Source organism: Salvelinus sp. IW2-2015, linkage group LG13, assembly GCF_002910315.2.
Source record: "Salvelinus sp. IW2-2015 linkage group LG13, ASM291031v2, whole genome shotgun sequence".
In the NCBI taxonomy this organism is placed as follows: domain Eukaryota; kingdom Metazoa; phylum Chordata; class Actinopteri; order Salmoniformes; family Salmonidae; genus Salvelinus; species Salvelinus sp. IW2-2015.
The window spans coordinates 62,734-81,547 of NC_036853.1; the positions used below are offsets into that span (position 1 = coordinate 62,734).

The 18,814-nt window shown below is 43.4% G+C and overlaps 3 protein-coding genes across 3 annotated transcripts in view; 2 read left to right on the forward strand and 1 right to left on the reverse strand.

The window, feature by feature from the left end:
* Positions 1–4,514, forward strand: part of LOC111971776 (receptor-type tyrosine-protein phosphatase eta) — a 30,202-nt gene extending 25,688 nt beyond the window's left edge. Inside the window, exons 25-28 of the mRNA XM_070446333.1 lie at positions 1,614–1,730; positions 1,977–2,137; positions 2,230–2,365; positions 2,550–4,514. Coding sequence (XP_070302434.1) covers positions 1,614–1,730; positions 1,977–2,137; positions 2,230–2,365; positions 2,550–2,708 — 573 coding nt within the window. The 3' untranslated portion in view covers positions 2,709–4,514. The remainder of the gene's footprint in view (positions 1–1,613; positions 1,731–1,976; positions 2,138–2,229; positions 2,366–2,549) is intronic.
* An 824-nt stretch (positions 4,515–5,338) lies between these two features.
* On the forward strand, positions 5,339–6,399 carry LOC111971910 (gamma-crystallin M2-like). The gene is made up of 3 exons (XM_023998693.1): positions 5,339–5,442; positions 5,647–5,886; positions 6,056–6,399. Exons 1-3 carry the CDS (start codon positions 5,410–5,412, stop codon positions 6,329–6,331), a joined length of 549 nt encoding a protein of 182 aa, XP_023854461.1. The 5' UTR covers positions 5,339–5,409; the 3' UTR covers positions 6,332–6,399.
* A 124-nt stretch (positions 6,400–6,523) lies between these two features.
* The window catches only part of LOC111971911 (cadherin EGF LAG seven-pass G-type receptor 1-like), a 94,330-nt gene continuing 82,039 nt past the window's right edge, over positions 6,524–18,814 (reverse strand). Inside the window, 14 exon segments of the mRNA XM_023998694.2 lie at positions 6,524–8,002; positions 8,116–8,449; positions 8,908–9,131; positions 9,286–9,317; positions 9,319–9,437; positions 10,780–10,886; positions 13,112–13,239; positions 13,579–13,707; positions 14,300–14,426; positions 14,534–14,613; positions 14,714–14,826; positions 14,945–15,119; positions 17,062–17,262; positions 17,363–17,489. Coding sequence (XP_023854462.2) covers positions 7,978–8,002; positions 8,116–8,449; positions 8,908–9,131; positions 9,286–9,317; positions 9,319–9,437; positions 10,780–10,886; positions 13,112–13,239; positions 13,579–13,707; positions 14,300–14,426; positions 14,534–14,613; positions 14,714–14,826; positions 14,945–15,119; positions 17,062–17,262; positions 17,363–17,489 — 1,921 coding nt within the window. The 3' untranslated portion in view covers positions 6,524–7,977.

Consider the following 18,814-nt stretch of genomic DNA (forward strand, 5'->3'; position numbering starts at 1 on the left):
AATGAATTTTGGCCCATTCCTCCTGACAGAGCTGGTGTAACTTACTCAGGTTTGTAGGCCTCCTTGCTCACACACGCTTTTTCAGTTCTGCCCACAAATGTTCTATAGATTGAGGTCAGGGCTTTGTGGATGGCCACTCCAATACCTTGACTTTGTTGTCCTTAAGCCATTTTGCCACAACTTTGGAAGTATGCTTGGGGTCATTGTCCATTTGGAAGACCCATTTGCAACCAAGCTTTAACTTATGACTGATGTCTTGAGATGTTGCTTCAATTTAAGCCACATAATTGTCTTTCCTCATGATGCCATCTATTTTGAAGTGCACCAGTCCTCCTGCAGCAAAGCCACCCCCAACATGATGCTGCCCCCCCATGATTCACAGTTGGGATGGTGTTCTTCGGTGCAAGCCTCCCCATTTTCCACCAAACATAACGATGGTCATTTATGGCCAAACAATTCTATTTTTGTTTCATCAGACCAGAGGATATTTCTCCAAAAAGTACAATCTTTGTCCCATGTGCAGTTGCAAACCGTAGTCTGGCTTTTTATGGCAGGTTTTGGAGCAGTGGCTTCTTCCTTGCTGAGCGGCCTTTCAGGTTATGTCGATATACCAACTTATTGTGGGAAGCTTGTGGAAGACTGCCCGAAACGTTTGACCCAAGTTAAACAATTTAAAGGCAATGCTACCAAATACTAATCGAGTGTATGTAAACTTCTGAYCCACTGGGAATGTGATGAAAGAAATAAAAGCTGAAATAAATCATTCTCTCTTCTATTATTCTGACATTTCAGTGGTGATCCTAACTGACCTAAGGCAGGGAATTTTTACTAGGATTAAATGTCAGGAAYTGTGAAAAACTGAGTTTAATGTATTTGGCTRAGGTGTATGTAAACTTCCGACTTCAACTGTAAATACAGAAACAGCAAACCAAAATGATATTTACAGAAATAGAAAATCAAAATGATCATATTTACAGAAATAGAAAACCCAAAAGGCATACCAGCAGGTAGCCTAGTGGTTAGAGCGTTGGGACAGTAACCGAAAGGTAGCCTAGTGGTTAGAGTGTAGGGGTTGCAGGTAGTCTAGTGGTTGGAGCGTTGGGACAGTAACCGAAAGGTAGTCTAGTGGTTAGAGTGTAGGGGTTGCAGGTAGTCTAGTGGTTGGAGCGTTGGGACAGTAACCGAAAGGTTGCTGGATTGAATCTCCGAGCTGACAAGGTAAACATCTGTTGTTCTTCCCCTGAACAAGGCAGTTAAACCCACTGTTTCTAGGCTGTCATTGTAAATAAGAATGTGTTTTTAACTGACTTGCCTAGTTAAATAAAAAAACACTGACATGCCCCCAGGATGAGGGGCTAACCTGTCTCCCTCGCCAAACCCACACAATGTTCTCACACTAAACCAGCCTTTCTCAAACCTCTCCACTGGGACTGTAGTTTGTGTACATTCCATGTATTTGAACTACTCTAGTTCACCTGATTCCACTTATCGACTTATGCACGAGCCCTTGAATCAGGTGTAGTATTGTGAATTGTCTGGAGTTCCCAGAGGAGAGGTTTGAGAAGGACTGCACTAACATACCCAATTCATAACACACACCTCTCTCCTCTCAGGTGAAATGTGAGAAATACTGGCCATCTGAGACCAATCACTTTCAGAATATCACCGTGACAACAACCTCTGAAATCGCCCTAGAAGACTGGACCATCAGGGATTTTGAYGTAAAAAATGTAAGTTCCTGTGATAATGAGTGAAACAAATATTACTGATGTATTCCTCTTCAGCTACTTAGTGGGTAAAACATGGCTCTGGGAATAACGATCCCTTCCCTATAAACAAAAGACATAAAAAATATGTAGATCTTTTTTGGGATCCGACTGCGACTCTGTGAATCGGATCCTGGAAGGGGGCGTTACATGTTACACATATATTAGTGGTAATTAGGGACGGTCTCTGTGTTTATGATTGGCTGACAGGTGAAGACAGCAGAGACACGCTCGGTGCGTCACTTCCACTTCACAGCCTGGCCGGACCATGGCGTCCCCGAGACCACGGAGCTGCTCATCAACTTCAGACACCTGGTCCGAGAACACATGGACCAGTACTCACGCCAYTCCCCCACCGTCGTCCACTGCAGGTAAACACAACGTTTCTCACAGTTMACTTCAACAAGTGTTATTGGCTTGGACAGTAAATGAACATTACTTCTTTCTGTCTCTCTCCCCTCAGTGCGGGTGTGGGTCGTACCGGTACCTTCATAGCCATCGACCGGCTGCTCTTCCAGATAGAGAGGGACAGTATGGTKGACGTGTACGGCACCATCCACGACCTGCGCATGCACCGGCCCCTCATGGTTCAGACCGAGGTCATTGTTCTACTTTTCAGCATGTTTTGGGGTTTATTACAGGCTTACTGTACAATCCATCCCTGTGGTTAAAAGTRGAAGTTATGCTAATGGRTGCTTATGTGGTCTCTAGGTGAAATGTTTTGACATCTGAATGGTCAGTTTGCTTCATCATATTGAACTRTATTGTGTTACTGTCTTACAGGACCAGTATTTGTTCCTAAACCAGTGTGCCATAGACATAATCCGATCCAGAACTGGAACCAACGTGGACTTAATCTACCAGAACACGGCTGCACTCTCCATCTACGAGAACGTAGAACCCAGGAAAGATACAGMTAAGAATGGCTACCATAACACATAGGCCTCACGTCCACTGCTCCGTCTCTCCCATCCTCCTGGCTCAGTCAGACAGGCCTGTTAGAGAAGGGTTTAGAAAAGGGATTGTGCACTCTCACTGATCATGTTGCCTTACACTGTAGTCTTTTTTTTTTTATCAAACTGGTTTTCTAGTATTTATTTGGTCACGTTTTATGATAGTTGGAAAAATAACATGGAAGATAACGGTTTGTTGAGAGGAACGGATGCACAAATTCCATCCGAAGACCAATAATGGAATGTACATCAAATTATATTTTAGAGATGTAATTCTTATATTTCCATATTTGTATATTGCTGCTACTTCCGAATATCTGCTTACTCTTTTTTTATGATTGTAATGCCAATGTTTTAAGAAATTATGTGTGGTTAAACTGAATGTGCCATACCTTTGTAATTGAAATCAAAGGTTTATATATTAATATAATAATGTAATGCAGATGTAGATTATTGTTAAATGAGACCAATGTTATGTTGAAATGTATCTCCAGCTTTAGGTATAGGATCAGCACCCAACATAACTGTCCTAAAAAATGTCATACGAAACAACCTCCCCTCTCTTCTGTGCCCTCTCAAGTCTCCAATAAGTGGTGTAATACATTTGTATTTGTATTTTTATGGATCCTCAWTAGCTGMTGCCAAGGCAGAAACTACTCTTTCTGGGGCCCGGCAAAATTAAGGCAGTTATACAATTTTTTWAACATTACAATACATTCCTTTTTATGTGACAGGATAAGCACAATGCACTGTTTTAGAGGAAACGAGAACTACTCCTGACAATAGGCCTATGAATATATTATTTAATRTTAGATGTTCAAAGTTAAATGTTAACCTTTCACTCCAGATAATTTTGATATCTAAACAAGTTTAAAATGAGGATTTTYGTGAGAACTTTTGTGCTTCCTATGCCTTGTTCTGCATAATGCACCGGATGCATTTAGGTTTTTACACTGTAGCTTTTTATATTCTCCTATTGATGTTTTATTATGGTTGGTGTAAATATTCTTATGATCATGAGAAATGATTGCGAAACTGCTGTGAGAGCCTGTGGTCCTCCTCCGCTGTTAAAACCCACTTTGTGCAATAGCAAATTCCCATTCACACGTCAGKCTGTAAACTCAGCTCCTCTCTCAGTAACTCGGAGGTTACACATTATGAAATGTCTCCCTACTGTTTGTTGTTTCCCTAATGTATGTTCTATAGAAAGTGGTTCACGTAATGCTGTGCATACTGTCTATCTGTGATGCTTCTATCATAGGAGCAGGAAAACGTTTTTCCCATGAGGCGATTTCCCCTTTTTSTAACTATGTGGTTATATATACTGTACGCATGGGCCCAGTCCAAAACAAACCTCTACTCCCTAAAGAACAGGATTGGTTAAATCAATGACGGTATTGGTTCTGCCTAGCTAACTACACAGGTGACCATAAAGGCCTAAGGACTATGGATATAAGGGGTGTTTCTGGACATAGGTCATAGATTTACAAAGCAGCTGTGATTGATTAAATGTAAAGCCACTATGCTGATATTGTTTTCCTGTCTTTGTATCACAATGCACATTGCTTAAGTTCTTCAAAGCACTTCTTCCTATTGATAATATAACTCAGTGGAGCTCATAAGCAAAGCAGACTCCGCCAATAGTCTTCCTCAAGAGTTTTAGGATTYTTTTTACGATGCTGTGTGAGATACTATGTGATGCTTGCTGGTACAATGCAAATGAGGAAAAGGTGAAGATTTTTGTATCCTTCCGTCGGTCAATACTGTGATTAAAAATGTTATACTTTTCTCTCTACAGTATCTAATGTGAGCTTCTCTGTTCTACTATTTGGCCACCATGTCCATAGTGTTGATTGAGACAATGGCCCAAGACTTTGTTCAATTAGGCTACACTAATTGGSATAAAATACTTCATTTTAGATCCATTGAAACAAGCACCAATTTGTACCACTGGTAACCAGATAGTTAGTTWCCAATTGTGCTGAATTGCATTTGTGGCACAAAATCACAAATCCCATTCAAGACATGGGACCGATACTAGAATKTTTCACCCATGTTCAAAGCATTAGTGACTTTGTTGAGCTTCACAAGTTTAGACACTTTCGGATGCTTTGGACATGATGTGTGAAAAATTCTAATATYGGTCCCATTAATTGAATGGGATTTGTACCAAGGAAACTAAACCGAAGCATGGATTCCTGTCGTACCTTGTCTATATACTGCTTACAGGTTAAGSAAACCAATGCGTATTTTTTTATTTGACTGAACTATCCCTTTAACCAGTGATGTAGTGGGGAAAAAAATGGTGGCAGAACGCTGATCGCTGTTCAGGATTAGAGAAGTAACAGTCCCTATGCTTTCAATGCATTTTTCTGCAAAATCTGGGTAAACGCTCGTGCAAAATAAATAAAAAAGTGCGTTAACGGTGTTTAACCTGCACTACATCACTGTTGTTAACCCTGTCACAAAGGCTCATTGTTACTTTGTTCTGAGAGAAACAGCATTTTTTRAGTATTTTGAGAGACGCGTGTCCCTGGACATGTGGACAGATCTCAGTGCTCTATGGCCCTCTATTCCATGTTGCTGAGTCAGGGGTTAGTACAATGGGGTTCACAGGTATAAAAAKAAAGGTTTTAAACCAGTAGGATAACAGTTCCCCAGCAAGAGCAGCAGCAGCACAGAGAGACAAAATGACCTCTACCGGCATGAACATGAACGGCAGAGTAAGTATTATATTTAGTGTATTTATTAATATAAATGTTCCTAGCTTGTTAGACTGAGTGCACTTTAGTACTCTAGTGTCAGAGCACAAGGCAACCTTAATCCCAGAAAGCTGATTGTCAGTGGRATTGGGCAAGGCCCAACATGTAGCATTGTSTTTTTGTMTGTWTGAATGGTGAACAGAAAYKATTCTTRCTTATTTTCAGATCACCTTCTACGAGGACAGGAACTTCCAGGGTCGTTCCTATGAGTGCAGCAGCGACTGCMCTGACATGTCCTCCTACCTGAGCCGCTGCCAGTCCTGCAGGGTTGAGAGCGGCTGCTTCATGGTGTACGACCGCCCCAACTACATGGGAAACCAGTGGTTCATGAAGAGGGGAGAGTATTCTGACTATCAGCRCATGATGGGAATGACCGATATCAGGTCCTGCCGCATGATCTCCATGGTAAGCACAAAAACGTTCAGTTTGACGCCTCTTCTAGCTTTTTTGATCTATGTCCATTACTCAATTTGTCTACAATCAATGATACTCCATAACACATTTTTTAGGAAGGTTCCAGAGCTTTTGAGCTGTGCAGATTTCTCCCTAAAACATGTTGGTCATCATGTTACAGCACAGAGGATCTTTCAGGATGAGGATCTACGAGAGGGAGAACTTTGGAGGTCAGATGCACGAGATGATGGACGACTGTGACAGCATCATGGATCGTTACCGCATGAACAACTGCATGTCCTGCAACGTTATGGACGGCCACTGGCTCATGTATGAGCAGCCCCAATACAAAGGCAGGATGATGTACATGAGGCCTGGAGAGTACAGAAACTTYARYCAGATGGGCTCTATGGGTAGGCTCATGAGCATGAGGCGTATCAACGAGTCCTGTTACTAGATATTGCTTTTTACTGATGTAAATAAGAGTAGCCATTGAATAAAATGTCTGTTTGAAAAAAGCCTAAATGCTTGTACATTTCTTGTTTACCCTTTATCCAAACCTCTTGACAGGCCATCCTGAAAACATACAAATATGTCATATACTTATCAATTCTTAATGACACAAGAAACACATTAAAAAAACTAAAAGTAAGGAAAAAAATCAGAATGTGGTTTATTTTAGTCTTCCTAAAGTCTGATTGCCAGTGTCTTTTCACAAAAAATAAATATGTGTATGTTACAATAATGATTCCATTGTCTGACACAATACCAGCTTTAAAGAGATATGGCTCATCTATAAACATGAAATAGCAGAAGGAGGACTGAGGGATGACAGTATTATAACTAGATCATGTACACTGGTGTTTACAGCTCAACAGGGGAATGGGAAAGGGGAGGTCGGTATACTAAAACTAGTAATAGTGGTTACCTTGGGTTTAGACACTATGCTCTGTGGAGGCAGAGAGAAAGGCACACAGTTGATACTTAAAATGAATATGGTTTCCTTGGAAATAATACTGCAACATATTATTCTAAGGAGTTAAAAATCARAGTACAGACATGTTAGTGTCTGAACACTTGGCGATAGGATCTCCAGAGATGATGTGTAGAAGTAATATAAGGATCTACACAAACTCAGAAGCACAATGTGRAAAGGGTTACAATGAGACAACATGGTAACAATCAAGTCACTGTCATTTTCTACTAACCATTCAAGAGTAGCAATTGATTTCWATATTACTCTGCCATTTACTGGAARCTGTAATGCAAGTATTAAGATTTCAGTGCGTTTTCCTCATTCAACCATCAGGACACAATTGGAATGGACAAGACCTTCACTRTAATACGGAGATGAACATGTTAGAATTACTATTTTAAGATGGCTTTTGTTTTACTAGACTTACTATGTAAGTGTTTGAATACTTCAAAATCATATTATCAGTAGAGTATTTTCAGACTGGGAGTACTTTACATGCTGCGGATGGCAGCATTTTTGTTTTCTTAAAATGTGCCAAATTCGTAAACATCTGTAAAAAACCTTGTTGACTGTCACATCTACACATGCTCTCCCAATAATATGACATTACAATACACTACTTACAATGTACAGCTTAGTTATTCCTCTCCTATAAACAAGTCCAAAAAGTAAAAATACTAAATATCTACAAAGTAATTACACGGACCAAAGACATTGATTTGTTTTTTGGACGTTTCTGTCTCTGTGGGCAAACAGCTGGGCACTTGGTGAATGTCTTACTGATTCATGAGGTCAATATCACATCATGGCAMATCTGGTCCTAGAAAAGTCTTCAATCCCAACCTGCTGTCAGTTGCCACCCGCRATGAACAACTACAGACAGCCCCACTTGGTAGCCGTGAAGTGCATTGTTTTGTTTTTCCAACTAGCTGCTGCATGCTGGGAGATGTAGTTCTCAGGCTCTCTCCTTTCTTCCCTTTTCTCTCAGGCAGGCAGCTGTCTGGGCTAACACTGGTCTCCATAGGAGCTTAGGGGTCCCATAGTGACCTTTGAACCGCACGCATGGTATCGGTGCTGTAGCCCCTCTTGCCTTAAGAACTGGTTGTCTATCTGGAMTTCTCTCCAGGTCAGATTGAGGTTTCGTTGCTACCGCTGTTGAGRGAGGCAGAGACAGAGAGAGTTGCTAAAGTCAAAAGTGACAGACGTATTATCCAACATATCTGTTAGAAATGCAACATGGCCACCAATATCTCGTAAACACTCACTYGGAGTCCGAGTCTTGGGCGTCTTGAACCCCGTTGACCCCATTGACTAATGGCGACATCATCGTCCTCGTCGTTGTCACGACAACCCCATTGTGCCGGTCCCATGGAGACAACGGAAGGTGCGGAGGCACAGGCTGGCGAGGCGGGGATTTGATGAGGACCCCGTTGCCTCCGATTACAGGGTGTAGATGGGAGGAGACGGGAGACGGGGGGACTGGGGTAGTCCTGGTGGAGATGCTGTGGGGGTTGTAGTCACTCAGTTTCTCCCGCAGGCGATTCTTCATGTTCTTGTCAGTCAGGGGAGGAGGGGAGGTGATCTTGTTTTTCAGAATGCCTGGTTGCAAACGCAGAGGGTGAATGCACAAATCCCAGTCARTCATACAAGAAAACACACACATGCACAAACAGACACATGCACCTTATTTGGATAGGAATAACATGTTAGGTACTAGATTAGAATTTTGACATGTTGATTCAATCAGATATTTCATTTGAGAAATTCCTGAGAGAGGTAGTGAACTATAGAGGTCCTATATGGCCAGATGGGAGTTGTCTCTCTCTCTCTGTTTACACTAGCTTCCATAGCCACAAAGTCAGATTCCAAAGTAAACATTTGCTACAAAAATGTGCTTTTTGATATTAATTTTAAGGTTAGTAGTGTGGTTAAGATTGGGATAGCTCTCAAATAGAATTTAAGAATAACATTTGTAGAAATGGGCAGGGYTTATGACTTTGTGRCTATGGAAGCTAGTGACGACTCTCTCTCTTGTTCTCTCTCTGTCGCTCGCTCACCCCTCGTCTTCTCTGTCTGGTTGCAGTCAGGTGAGCTGGGAGGGGCACTATCATTCTGGGACTCCCTGTTGACCTTGTTGTCCTGGTGGAGCTCCACGTTGACCTTGGTCTCCACACGCAGCAACTCCACCCCGCAGGGCTCCTCGCTCTCACTAGCTGTCGGCGGCTCCACTGGCCAGTAGGGCTTCACGTGATTGGCCACTGTATCCACTTCAGATACAGTAGAAAAATAAACACGTTTAAATATATGAGGTGTGTGGGCGTGTGTGTGTGTGTGTGTGTGAGTGTGTGTGTGTGTGTGTGTGTGTGTGTTGTGTTGTGTGTGTGCGTGTGCGTATGTGCAAATGCAAAATGTGTGTGTGTGTTTGAACATGAGTCCCGTTACCTTTGGGTCTGTTGAGCTGCGGACGGTCTCTCGTTGTTCCACCTATGCTTGCGGCTTCCTCTGTGATCATCACTGTCTGAGGAGTGGGACGAGGCATAGGAGCTGCTGTGCTCATCCACCGAGAGCTCACTGTCTGAGTCCGAATCTGTTACCATGGAAACACAGGAGCTATAACTTACTCTCTGACCTCTGAACTATAGAGTGGTGAGGAGGAGGTGCTCCGCGGACCCGTAGTGGTCGGAAATAGTTTAGCCATTCATTGTATTCATTAGCACTCTGATTAGTTGCTATTTTTGCATTTTCTCGTGTCAATAAACTTRGGACTTTATTATATTAATAAAGTCTGATTTAATCAACCAATATGATAGTCAGTTTACAAATGTTTAAGGGTACAAGACTGTGTGTATATCTGGCTGTGTTGGCAAAATCACTACATATCCCATCGAACCAAGAGGGGAGATGCTGCCCGTTGTCACAGTCAGAAACGTCCTGCTAACCCTACGCTAGTGACGTTGGTKAATCTCAAAACTGAACTTGGATCTGCGTAGCAATGATATAATTCACCACCGTTGTCTTACAACAGATAACTCGAACCAGTCATGACTATTCAACAAAATAATAATTTTCAAGTTTCTTTCCAGCAAWTKTCTTAGTTACATGACTGTATAGCTAGCACATTAGTTTTGAAGTTGAGGGTACAGTATTTATGAAGTTTAGCMATGAGGACTAAAACTAGCATAGTTCARCTAGCCAGCAAGTTTAGTCAGGGAAAACGAGCTCGGGACCAGGTATACAGTGCCTTCAGAAAGTATTCACACCCCTTGACTTTTTTAACATATTTTGACTCAGGGTTGTGAATATTTATGTAAATTGAATATTTATGTCTTTAATTTAAAAAATAAATACATCTAAAAATATGTTTTCACTTTCCTTATGGGGTATTGTGWACACAGTATATGGGTGAGATCTTTTTATTTATTTAACCCATTTTGAATTCAGGCTGTAACACAACAAAATGTGGAGTAAGTCAAGGGGTATGAATACATTCTGAAGGCACTGTACGCTATGCATGCTAGGCTAATTCAGGAGACAAATTATAGTTTTTATGCCCTGATATCAAGAGCTCGTGGCGAAAAGTTTTATTGAACAATTCAGAGACTGAAACAAATACATCAGATTACTAATATCGAATCAATATACAATCCCGAAATCAGCTGTAACGGTCAATAGTAAAACAAAGCTTAAAACGGTGTTTGAGTGAACCCTGAATCCCAAAAATGAATGGTGAATTCCGGACACGGTAGACTGCTTCTTCTCACCACTCTATAGGCCTGAGCAGCCAATGGCACGTCAATTATTGAGACATTCGGATGCATTAAGATTYCCTGTCACAAGCATTTCACTACACCCACAATAACATCTGCTAAACACATGTATGTGACCAATAACATTTGATGACACTCAATGTAACTWTATAGGACTTGTACCGTCTCTCTTGGAGCGCTTGCGGAGGAAGATGGAGGAGTCTCCCTCCCCACGGGAACTCTTTTTGGCTGAGCCGGAGGATGTTGTGCGCTTCTGCCCTGAGTCSTTCCTGTTGGAAGAAAGAGGCATGATGAGTACACAAATAATAACTTGAGTGTGAAATGTGGTCACGATATTCCATTAACTTTCCTAAAATTCCCAGGTTTTCCAGAAATTCTGCTTGGAAGATTCCCTGAATCAGGAAGGAATAAGCATGAAATCCAGAATCTTGAAAATCTTGAAAAATCTGGGAATTTTGGTTACTGGAGTTTTGCAAACCTAAGTAGGACCTAGCCATTATATTGCCTCGTCAGACCACCACTCGGTTCCAGCTGATGGATGGGTGTTTTTAGGTAGGTACTCTTTGACATAGAAAATATAATTTTCAACAAACCTTAACTTGTCGATACTTCCTCAATTCCCGACTTGGAAGACATCTAATGTCTTCTAAACCTCCATGTCTAGTTGCAGGGGGTTTGTTTGAATTTAGAAAACGTTCCATTATTAAATGAAATAAAACATTTCTCCACTAAAGTGGAACTGACAGGGTTTTATCAACATGACATCTTATAAAAATGTGTTCCTATACACCCCAGAAAGAAYATGACACTTTTTATTTTTTACATTTTACAATATAGAAAATACACCTGAATGGATTTCTGCAAATATTTAAATACCAAGGGTGTCCTCTTACATTTGGGAACTTTACAGTCCTATTGATCAGACAACCATGAACAGGTAGGTTATTTCTCCCTCCCTACGATAAACATCTAATGTTAGCCAGAGAGGGATGAACTAAAATCTAATGAGGCAAGAGTAGATAAACTCTCTGAAATGTTTTCCGTTTGTAGTTGGCCATAAMAATTTCACTGATAAACAATGGGAAATAGTAGCCTGCTCGCCTTCTGCAGCTTGCCAGCCAATGCATGCTTGTCCCAACCCACGTTTTGACAACTGCGTGGAAAATGCCTGCCCGCCCATTTGATCGATGCCAAATACATTTAATTGACAACTAAGAGATATGCATGTTAACTGTGGATAACAGCCTTAGTTACATTCGTCATTTTATTTTTTTATTTTTTTATTTTTTTTACCCCCTTTTCTCCCCAATTTTCATGGTATCCAATCACTAGTAATTACTATCTTGTCTCATCGCTACAACTCCCGTACGGGCTCGGGAGAGACGAAGGTCGAAAGCCATGCGTCCTCCGAAGCACAACCCAACCAAGCCGCACTGCTTCTTAACACAGCGCGCCTCCAACCCGGAAGCCAGCCGCACCAATGTGTCGGAGGAAACACYGTGCACCCGCCCCCCTTGGTTAGCGCGCACTGCGCCCGGYCCGCCACAGGAGTCGCTGGAGCGCGATGAGACAAGGATATCCCTACCGGCCAAACCCTCCCTAACCCGGACGACGCTAGGCCAATTGTGCGTCGCCCCACGGACCTCCCGGTCGCGGCCGGCTGCGACAGAGCCTGGGCGCGAACCCAGAGACTCTGGTGGYGCAGCTAGCGCTGCGATGCAGTGCCCTAGACCACAGCGCCACCCGGGAGGCCAAATTCGTCAGTTTTTATCCAAAATATTGAGTAATTGAAACTGAAAAAGTGCATCCCGAATGGGTGGAGGCAGCAAAATATGGACAGCTGTGATTTACAACCTGAGAGCAATATTTTTTTGACTACCAATAAATGTAATGGTGATCTATTTATTCTGCCAACAATGCCGTACTCTACATCATGGAATATTTTTGTCAAATAGAACCTATTTTTCAAACCTATTATGAAGTGGATTTTGTAGTATAAACTGGGCATTTGATATTTTTGGACTGATRTTATGATGATCTGTTTGTTTCATATCTGCAAAGTAGTGAAGGCACTGTCAGTTCCACTTTAAGTAGTATAACAACGTGTCCGCCACCATCTTGTCTATCTCAAATCTTCTCATTGATTGAGACAGGTGGGTCCACTCCAAAGTGACGCATGTCATGATGACAATCACCTGTCTCGATCAATGAGAGAAGATTTGAAATAGACAAGATGGCGGCATACACATTGTTGGATTACTTCATGGAGAATTTTCTAAATTCAAACCAAGTCCCTGCAACTAGACATGGACGTTTAGAAGACATTKGTTGTCTTCCATGTTGGGAATTGAGGAAGTATCGCCAAGTTAAGGTTGATAGAACATTATCTGTGCTACGCCAAACAGCACCTAACCTGTAACGGCTAATACAGCATCACATTAGCCCGGCACAATCTGTTAGCTAAGTAGAACCCAGTTCCCACCCAGTAAGTCACCTGGCCTGGCTTCTGCTGAAGCTGCGGACTGATCTAACTGTGCTGTCCAGGGAGGCAGTGGACTCTCCGATGGCCGTGCGGTACAGACTGTCCTCCTCTGTGTACGAATGCTTGGCGTTCAATGAACGCTGGGGACACAAAGAAGTAATAAACTAAAAATTGTAGTCATTCAGCAGACACTCTTATCCAGAGCGACTTACAAGAGCAATTAGGGTTAATTGCCTTCCTCAAGGGCACATTGACAGATCTTTCAACTAGTCGGATCGGGGATTCAAACAAGTGACATTTCGGTTACTGGCCCAGTGCTCTTAACCACTAGGCTGCCTGCCGCCCGATACAACTCATAACTAATTTCTCAACATAAATGTACAGGCATACTACACTTAACTATGGACTGGAGTGTACTCACTGTGAGGAGAGTGGAGCGGGTGGCAGTAGGCTCCTCCACTTGGACTGAGTTGTACTACTGTGAGGAGAGTGGAGCGGGTGGCAGAGGCTCCCTCCACTATGGAATTCCTCCCTGTGAGGAATGTTTCTTTCAGGTTGGCCTCACCTCCTGTTGCAAAACAACAGTGGAAGAAGAATATGCACACACCCTGAGAGAGAGAGAGAGAGAAGAAGCTGAGAGAGAGAGAGGGAAGAGCAGAGAGAGGAGACGCACGGAGAGAGATGAGAGAGCAGAGAGAGACGGAACGAGAGGAGAGCACTGAGCAGATGATGCGAGAGAGAGAGAGAGATACGAGAGAGAGCAGAGAGAGAGAGAGAGAATGAGAGAGAGGAGAGAGAGAGAGAGAGAGAAGACGAGAGAAGATAGAGATAGAGAGAGAGGAGAGAGAAGAGAGAGAGAGAGAGAGAGAGAGAGAGAGAGAGAGAGAGAGAGACAGAGAGAGAGAGAAGAGAGAGAGAGGAGAGAGAGAGGAAGAGAGAGAGAGGAGAGAGCAGAGAGAAGAGAAGAGTGAGAGAGAGAGAGAGGAGAGAGGAGAAGAGAGCAGAGAGAGAGAAGAGAGAGAAGGAGAGGTAGAAGAAGGGAGAGAAATCGATGAGAGAGAAGAGAGAGAGAGGAAAGATAGGAGAGCGAAGGGGACGAGAAGAATTGGATGGGATGGATGGATAATTGCACATCAGATAAATATAACCACAGTAAGGCTTTTTGAAGCACTGATTTTGACAAGCCAAAAAGCCAAGTACCTGAAGACAGTTGAAGATGGCGAAGAGGTAGTGTAAGGAGAGGATGTCACTGTTGACCGCCATGAGGCCCAGGAGCCAGGTAGCACTGAGGAGCAGCAGGAGGAGGAAGGCTACATGTAGGGAACAGCTGGAGAGGAAATGTTTGTTATGTTTGAATGGAATCCAGCCAACATGGTATGMTACGTGCTAACTATTTTCTAACCCTACATGGTTATCCAGTCTCGAAGTACTCACATTGCTCCAGACTTCTCAAATGTCCACTGTCTCTTTCCGCATGAGGCCTTGGCGGCCATGAAGAATAAAGCAATGTTGACCTATGGGAGATACATGAGATGGAGATGAATTACATAATCCACTGGCCAGAACCAATCCAGTATAGTCCAACAAATAAACAGCGTCTACATACACACTCACCAGTACTACTATAGCGATGGGCCCAGCGATACTCCAGAAGAGTGTGTCGTGGACAGAAAGCCAACAGAAGTCTGGGTTCCCATAGCCCTCAGGGTCCAATCCTACTGCCAGGCCTACAAGAGAGGAAAAACACACACAGTGAGCATGTGCTTCCAGATTATGTTGTTTCAATGCATCTGTGTCCCTCTCTGTCTTTGCATGCATGCATGCGTGTGTGTGTCTCTCRCTCACCGGTGATAATGGCAGGAATGCCCCAGCCAATGACGTAGTAAAACCTCATGCGGCCATGGTTGATATTCCTGACTTCAGTCAGCATGCGGTAGATGTGGAGGCCCTCCACCAACATCCAGGCAAAYGCACACATGTAGAAGTAGTGGAGCAGGATRGCTACCACTGTACACATGAACTGAGGGACAGAGAGGTAGGGAAAGATGATTAAAGCCACTGTTTTGAAAGCCAACTGTGCTAATTGTTATWTAAGCTGTCTGTGAACTAAGTCTGGTTCAGTAACGGCTAATCTATAACAACAGAACACAATGCAATGGCTGAGGCCAAATCCACACATTGCCAAACAGACACAGAACTATTATTATCAAAGATAAAGCCACTTAGCAGTGCTGTTAAGAGTGTTGGGCCAGTAATCGGAAGGTTGCTGGTTTGAATCCCCGAGCCAACTAACTGACAAATCTGTTGATGTGCTCTTGAGCAAGGCACTTATCTCRAATTGCTCCTGTAAGCCACCCTGGATAAGAGTGTCTGCTAAATGACCTCAAGGGGGACTAGCCTTCCTCATGTCAGCATTGGCCTGGACAGGGCAGGCTGTAGCCAATACGCATAGGCTATCACCTACGCACTTTGACATGTAGGCTAATTATTTATTTACATACACTTATGTTTTTCTTAACAGAATAGCTACTGTTTTTCGGTTTTCAAATCAATTTAATTGGCTATTTTGGTTAATGGCCTTGGTGCCCTTGAAAATGGCCTTGGTTCCCTGGCAGATATGGCACAGAATAGCCTTTCCCCGGCGGGAAGGGTTGGGTGGGGGTAGACTCCAGGTACACCATATGTACAAAAGTATGTGGACACACCTTCAAATTTGTGGATTTGGCTATTTCAGCCACACCCGTTGCTGACAGGTGTATAAAATCGAGCAAATAGCCTTGCAATCTCCATAGACAAAGATTGGMAGTAGAATGGCCTTACTGAAGAGCGCAKTGACTTTCAACATGGCACTGTCATAGGATGCAACCTTTCTAACAAGTCAGTTTGTCAAATTTCTGGCCTGCTAGAGCTTCCCGGTCAACTGTAAGTGCTGTTATTGTGAAGTGGAAAYGTTTAGGAGCAACAACGGCTCAGCCGCGAAGTGGTAGGCAAAATWAGCTCACAGAACGGGACGGCCAGGTGCTGAAGCRCATAGCTCTTAAAAAAACATCTGTCGTCGGTTGCAACACTCACTRCCGAGTTTCAAACTCCTTGTGGAAGCAACGTCAGCACAATAACTGTTTGTCAGGAGCTTCATAAAATGGGTTTCCATGGCTGAGCAGCCGCACACAAGCCTAAGATCACCATGCACAATGCCAAGCGTYGGCTGGAGTGGTGTAAAGCTCGCTGCTATTGTACACTGGAGCAGTGGAAACGCTTTCTCTGGAGTGATGAATAACGCTTCACCATCTGGTAGTCCGACAGACAAATCTGGATTTGGTGGATGCCAGAAGAACATTACCTGCCCCAAAGCATAGTGCCAACTGTACAGTTTGTTGGAGGAGGAATAATGGTCTGGGGCTGATTTTCATGTTCGTSCTAGGCCCCTTAGTTCCACTGAAGGGAAATCTTAACGCTACAGCATGCAATGACATTCAAGACGATTCTGTTCTTCCAACCTTGTGGAAACAGTTTGGGGAAGGCCYTTTCCTGTTTCAGCATGACAATGCTCCTGTGCACAAAGCGAGGTCCATACAKAAATGGTTTGTCAAGATCGGTGTAGAAGAACTTGACTGGCCTGCACAGAGCCCTGACCTCAACCACATCGAATACCTTCGGGATGAATTGGAAAGCTGACTGCGTGCAGGCCTAATCGCCCAACATCAGTGCCCAACTGCACTAATGCTCTTGTGGCTGAATGGAAGCAAGTCCCCGTAGCAATGTTCCAACATCTAGTGGAAAGCCTTCCCAGAGAAGTGGGGAACCAACTCCATATTAATGCCCATGATTTTGGAATGAGATGTTCGACGAGCATACTTTTGGTCATGTAGTGTATATCGACAAGTCGACAGTATATAATAATGCAATAAGACAAAATAAAGTGTCTTTCGGGTGTGCCTCAGGGTTGTGTGCTAGGGCCTCACCGCATTTTCAGTCTGGTTGATTCCGAAGAGTAAGACGAGCTGGGAGAGRAAGATTGACACCACCAGGTTCTTGTGTATGCTGTGGAGGTTAGAGCGGAGCTTCCGGAGAATGGCCAGCAGGAGGAAGGTGATGAGGAGGGCCACCAGCGAGGCTGACACTGTGGTGTAGGTGATGATCTTCAGGGGCAGGACCTCTGCATGCTGAGGAGGTAAACACGGCCAGGGGTAAGATCAAATAATAGAAGTTAACATAAGCTGAGTCACCATAACTGAATGTTTGGTAGGGGGCTCGGGGTGGTACCTCTCTCTTGGAGATGTCCATGAGCACAGCAGAGCTGGACATGTGACTGCACTGGCAGCTGATGTGGGTTCTGTTCCTGAACACMAGCTCACACCCCTTGGCAGACCAGCCTCCCGTTCTTTGAAACCTGGACCCAAAATAGATATTGTTTTATATGATTTACAGTACCAGTCAAAAGTTTGGACACATCTACTCATTCAAGGGTTTTTATTTTATTTTTACTATTTCTACATTGTAGAATAATAGTGAAGACATCAAACTATGAAATAACACATATGGAATCATGTAGTAAACAAAAAAGTGTTAAATAAATCAAAATATATTTTATATTTGAGATTAAAAGAGGAGAGATGTGTGACTGGAGAATCTATCTTTTCTCATTTGCAAGCAAGCGACCTGGGGAAATAGTTACGAGGGGAAAGTAGTGAGAGGGTGTGGACTTGTAATGGGGATTAATGTATGGTGAGTGTTGGTAGGGATGGGAGATTGGGAATTTTAGCCTAGGACAACCGGGGTTAATCACGCCCCTACTCTTAGCGATAAGTGCCATGGCGATCTTATTTAATGACTCTCGAGTAGAGTCAGGACACCCGTTTACCACGTCCCATCCGAACGACTGGCACTTTTCTGACGGCTCACGAGCAGGTGCCCACAATTCACTGCCGCTGGGGCATTCGGCTCTGTTGTTTAGAACGCAGAGGAAAGAGTGCCGTCCTACTGGCCCTGCCGAACACCTCTTCCAGCAGCACCGTGTCTCTCCATCTGCCATGGGTACTGACCAGGACCCAATTACGCCCTGCTTAGCTTCAAGAAGCAAGCCAGCAATGTGTATGCAGGGTGGTATGCTGGTCGAAATTGCATGGGTCGAATTGGCTGCAAGAGAAACACTAACAAAAGGACATTTGCGCGAATAATATGAGAGGGTAGGAGACGTTGCTTGGAAACAAAGAACATGAGCAATTGACATTCTTAGACCGGTGGAATATTCTGTCTTTATTGTCTGATTGAGTCCAAATGTACATTGGTTTGTTTCTAAACCACTGTGTCTTTGGTAGAACGCATGAGTAAGGTGAAGCGGATGATCTCCGCATGTGTGGTTCCCAACGTGAAGCATGCGAGGGGAATGTGTGATGGTGCTTTGCCGGTGACCACGTCAATGATTTATTTAGAATTCAAGGCATATCCTTAACAGCAATGGCTACCACAACATTCTGCAGCGATACGCCATCCCATCTGGTCCACCATCAACCTTGACCTCAACCCAATTGAGATGGTGTGGGAAGAGTTTGGACCGCAGAGTGAAGGAAAAGCAGCCAACAAGTGCTCAGCATATGTAGGAACTCCTTCAAGACGTTTGAAAAGCATTCCAGTTGAATGCTGGCTAAGAGAATACCAAGATTGTGCAAAGCTGTCAAGGGGCAAAAGGGTGGCTACTTTGAAATATTTAAAATA